At 37.8% G+C, this 5,547-nt stretch overlaps 1 protein-coding gene across 1 annotated transcript in view; it reads right to left on the bottom strand.

Annotated features, from left to right (window-relative positions):
• The window catches only part of LOC137976434 (uncharacterized), a 27,799-nt gene extending 24,931 nt beyond the window's left edge, over positions 1 to 2,868 (bottom strand). Inside the window, exon 1 of the mRNA XM_068823775.1 lies at positions 2,540 to 2,868. Within this exon, the coding sequence (XP_068679876.1) occupies positions 2,540 to 2,803 (264 nt within the window). The 5' untranslated portion in view covers positions 2,804 to 2,868. The remainder of the gene's footprint in view (positions 1 to 2,539) is intronic.
• Between the last annotated feature and the right edge of the window lie 2,679 nt (positions 2,869 to 5,547).

Below are 5,547 nucleotides of genomic sequence, written 5' to 3'. Positions count from 1 at the left end.
GAGGAATAGCACAGAATTGTAAGTTTTGGATTGATTTTGTGTTCCAGTTTTTTTTTTGGCGTGCCTTCGGCTAATTATGTATTTTTCCTTTGTTTTTTTCCTTGTTTAGTTTTTATTGTTCATCGTGCTCAGTTTATCGTGCATCGTCTGACTTTTGGCCGACGTGTATTCGATCATGAATGCTGTAAATAAATGTTGTGTTGTAAGGAATGCGTCAAAATGTTTAGTGTAGTCGACAATCCAAAACAAACACTCCTGAACCATTTACGTTAAAAATAAAATTTATTTCTGTTGTTCACAAAAAAAAACTGTTCAGCATGACGTTTTTTCTGGGTGCGGTTGAAGTTGAAACTGGAAATCTGTACAGGGAAAGCCAGTGTTGAAATTTCTTTTGCTTATTTAAAGACCTTTCAAAATGACGAAGAATTGGAAGACCTTCTTTCGTTCCAGAGATATTCAAGTTTTTGTTTTAAAAAATGTTGACGTAACAAACATTGCAAATGACTGTAAAGAATCACAAAATTGAGAATATCTCCGAAAACATTGGATAAACGTTCTTCAAATTTGGCAGCAGTAATCCACATCAAGTAATGCACAAAATAATAACCTCTATACTGTTGCCATGGCAACCATTAATTTGCTGCTGGGTCTATTTAACGCAGGATTGATTTTGTCATTTCTTGTCGTAATAAGACGTGTTCACTATCGGTAAGCTTGTATAGAGATGTAAAGCATTCTGGGCAGCATCTAACCATCTGCCTGTACTTATCTGTTCAAACGTTCATTGCAGAGAGGGACTGGAAACGAGAATGTTGCCATGGTAGCATCCTAATGGATGTCACTTTGTGCCTTATCTGATGTACATTACTGGTACCAAGATTGAACCAGTCATTACTCCAATTTTCAATTTTGGGATATATTACAGTAACTTGCAATGTTTGTGACGTCATCACTTTTTAAGCAAAAAAACGTGAATATCTCTGAATATCATTTTGAAAGGTCTTTAAAATAAGCAAAAGACATTTTTTACATCATAGGCGCTTGAAGACTTCAAAAAGTGCTTTACCAAATCTTTACCTTCCTCGCATCACTTTTTCTTTAAACTCAAAACTCTGGTTCCGTCGGACGTCGACGACAGTAAGGAGAGGAAAAATGGGACGGCTTTAGAGGGTCCGGTAAAAACAGCAATTATTTAAGGCCAGTCCACTGCACCAGTGATTATTGTTGTTACGGCAAAGAAATGTGCTCACATGTCTAAAATGCGTGGCGCACGTGCAGCACGATTTTCTACCCTCCCATCTTTAACTTCCTATTAGGGAGTTTTAGCAAAGACGACGGCTATGGCTACGGCAACGCCACAAAGCAAGAATATTATTGGTTGAAAAAGGAAAAATGCTCGTGCTGCACGTGCAACACGAATTTCCGTGCATTTCTTTGCCGTACTCCACAAAACAACAACGTGAAATCACCAAATTTTAGGTTTTGACGACAACGTGAGCATATAACAATGAAAAAGTGATTTTCAGTTTTGACTTTAAAACCGTTCGTACCCATCCATTTACAGGATAGTTCGCCTGTATTGTACAATGTGAACAAGACGGATTAATCGTGAAATACTTGCGATAGCGCTAATTTATATTTTGAACTAACGTTTTCGTTGCTGTAGCCGTCGTCTTTGCTAAAACTCCCTATTAAGTTAAGCGATGCCGCGTTGGTTGCAATAAAACCATGAAAAGACTCTCCTTGTAATTTATTTTTCCCTTTTGCGACTTGCTCGATAGCGCAGGCCAGCTGCAGCAGACTTGAGAATAACTAATATTTGCCCGACGTTTGCCGCCAACACGAAGATTCGTTGGTAAATTTCGCTTTTGATTTCAGTTGAATTCGTAGCCAGGAGTATCGAAAAAGTGAAAAAGAGAGCAATCATAGAGAGTAAAATACTGATTTGCATTGTTTTTATGAAAGGCACAAATGCCTGCTATTTCCCGTTTTCCATTCTCACTATACACGCGTGCTATCTCTAAACAGTGTTGTTGATTGTAGAAACTAAGTTTGTTGCTAAACGACACTTTTGAAGACGACAGTTTCGCATACTTTGTGCAAGCGCAAAGAAAAGCAGAAAAAGGAGAGAGGAGACTTGTAAGATTTAAATTGATCATCGGTCGCAGTGAAGTAAGCACTTGAGACGGTGGTTGCCAAAGGCATCTACCAACAATTAGTATTTGTATCAACTAACCTATCAAGCTATGATCATGGAGCTGTATAATTGCGAACTCTTCATAATTGTAACCTGCATGAAGTGCCGATATATTTATTCATTTCTTTATTTGCCACCATGTTTTTGACAATAAAATAAAATATAACAAAAAAGAAGCAACGTGTCCTCATGATAAAAAAAGAACGACCGCGTGTTAGTTTAAGTAATTTCAACAAGAAAAAGAAATTAAGCAATTGAAAATAACAAAGTGATAAACTCGAAATATTTACGAAACTTTTTTTAATAGTAATTCCTAGCACTAAACAAACTTTTTCTACTCACCTTAAGGTAACCAGCTCCGTTTAATACCCCACCAACAGCCACATCATAATTCATCATTCCGGATGGAGCATTCCGAGCAAACCCGAATCCCACCCAACCTGTCGCACGAACTCCTACCAAAAACTCGAAAGTGTCAGAAGACGCGTTAAAATTGTACGAAGTGTTGTAGATGCCTCCTTCGAAAGAAATCGTGTTGGAAAATACGTAACTACTTTCTGCGTAGGCCACAAACAGCGCAAAAAGATAAAACTGAAGATTTGCCATGGTAAGACGAGTTAACTGAACCTTCACGCAAGAAACACAACGCAATCACTCGTAAGTAACCTCAATCATTTTTCAACCGTTGCATGGGAAGATTTATTCAGTAGATTAGCTGAGTCATAATCTCCTCATTAAAGGACGTCTAATGGAAAAAAACGAACACGGCATAATGATGCATAGAAAGAAATTCAACTAAATTATTTAAATCTTCTTCACGGTTTTTTCCCTGCAGAGTCACCTGCACGGTGACTATTCTCTTGGAAATTGTTTTATTCAGTTTGACCATTTGAATGCTGACATGAAGGAGACGAAGTAACGGTTTTATGGAACGGACCATGGTTAAGTCTTTTAAAAGACAAAATTTGTATCCGACCTTCGTTGGCAACAAAACTGTCACAGTGGTCATATTTATTACACATAACATGAGAATTTTTTTCCATAAAGCTCATTTGTACAAATCTATACGCTTTATTTTCACATGTGAAAAAGGCCTATATAGCCAATCAGAATGGCGTACAGCTATTTCACATGTTGAAGTATAACCAATCAACGATAGCGTAAAGCCGTTTCCATGCCAATCACTCGTATATCTCGTGCAAATCGTGCAAATCGTACTTTGTCATTGAATTAAATTAAATTTGCATTTGGTTCTATTGTTAGTGAGTTTTTGCTTATTCACTCCCACGTCAGGATGGCCGTCAGGCTCCCAACCTGGAAACGAGGGAAAGCTGTAAAGGGTTGAGGCACGTTCCCTTTTTAAGGAGTCGGACAAATCCCTCCCCCAAAAACTTTGCATGTAACCCCCTTTCCCCCCCTCCCCCCATAACAATGTTGTTTTCTTATCGCCAACACTTCCTTTTTCGGTTGCCAACATTGAAGGGGAAGGCGGGGGTGATAGAGGGGAGTGCAAGTGAAAAATTTAGTGATTTTTTTTTTCTTAATTGTGGTCTTCCCAGTTCAGTGTCTCAACTACTTTTGTCTCTTATTGTCTGAGGAGGAATAGCACAGAATTGTAAGTTTTGGAATGATTTTGTGTTCCAGTTTTTTTTTTTTTTTTGGCGTGCTTTCGGCTAATTATGTATTTTTCCTTTGTTTTTTTCCTTGTTTAGTTTTTACTGTTCATCGTGCTCAGTTTATCGTGCATCGTCGACTGACTTTTGGCCGACGTGTATTCGATCATGAATGCTGTAAATAAATGTTGGGTTGTAAGGAATGCGTCAAAATGTTTACTGTAGTCGACAATCCAAAACAAACACTCCTGAACCATTTACGTTAAAAATAAAATTTATTTCTGTTGTTCACAAAAAAAACTGTTCAGCATGACTAAGCACAAAGTTATTTTCATGGTGATACTAAATGGAAACTTTTGGTTAAGCCACATCCCACGTAGTAATATATTAATAGTGCTGACATGCACTGCTGTTATGGTGTTTGTAGTTGCAAAACTCAAGGACTTTGGTATCTTGTAAATGTCGATGAACAAATCCTAAATATTCGTTTCTTTGTTTCGATCTCATTATTGTTTTAAAGTTGTTTCTCGTATATTGTGTGTTACGCAGCTTCGGGAAATTTCGTTTGTGTGCCTTCAAGTCTTAATTCACTCTTGGTGCCTTATATTGGAAAACTTCATTCCTAATGCCACTTAATTTTCTCCGTTTAGAGTCGAATGCGTTTCCTAATTTTAGATCAGTCAGTCGGAGTAAAAAGAAAATCAGCTGCCCCTAATCTTAAAGAAAAACAGTTTCAAGTGGCAGAGGGAGTCGACCACCCTGCGAGCAGAGCCTCCTTTTGTCTTTTTCGAGAACGCCAAAATCGAGCAAGCAAAAGAAAGGCTCTGCTGGCAGGGTGGAAGTCGACTGGCAGGTGGCAGAAACGAGAAAAGTAACGTATTTTAACATATTTTCCTCCCACGCGGACAAAAAGCTTCTCCTGTGGAAGAGTCGCTCACGTTTTTTCTGGGTGCGGTTGAAGTTGACACTGGAAATCTGTACAGGGAAAGCCAGTGTTGAAATTTCTTTTGCTTATTTAAAGACCTTTCAAAATGACGAAGAATTGGAAGACCTTAAATTCTTTCGTTCCAGAGATATTCAAGTTTTTGTTTTAAAAAATGTTGACGTAACAAACATTGCAAATGACTGTAAAGAATCACAAAATTGAGAATATCTCCGAAAACATTGGATAAACGTTCTTCAAATTTGGCAGCAGTAATCCACATCAAGTAATGCACAAAATAATAACCTCTATACTGTTGCCATGGCAACCATTAATCTGCTGCTGGGTCTATTTAACGCAGGATTGCTTTTGTCATTTATTGTCGTAATAAGACGTGTTCACTATCGGTAAGCTTGTATAGAGATGTAAAGCATTCTGGGCAGCATCTGACCATCTGCCTTACTTATCTGTTCAAACGTTCATTGCAGAGAGGGACTGGAAACGAGAATGTTGCCATGGTAGCATCCTAATGGATGTCACTTTGTGCCTTATCTGATGTACATTACTGGTACCAAGATTGAACCAGTCATTACTCCAATTTTCAATTTTGGGGTATATTACAGTAATTTGCAATGTTTGTGACGTCATCACTTTTGAAGCAAAAAAACGTGAATATCTCTGAATATCATTTTGAAAGGTCTTTAAAATAAGCAAAAGACATTTTTTACATCATAGGCGCTTAAAGACTTCAAAAAGTGCTTTACCAAATCTTTACCTTCCTCGCATCACTTTTTCTTTAAACTCAAAAATCTGGC

This window comes from Montipora foliosa, chromosome 11 (assembly GCF_036669935.1).
Source record: "Montipora foliosa isolate CH-2021 chromosome 11, ASM3666993v2, whole genome shotgun sequence".
Classification (NCBI taxonomy): Eukaryota; Metazoa; Cnidaria; class Anthozoa; order Scleractinia; family Acroporidae; genus Montipora; species Montipora foliosa.
This window is presented reverse-complemented; position numbering and strand designations above follow the sequence as displayed.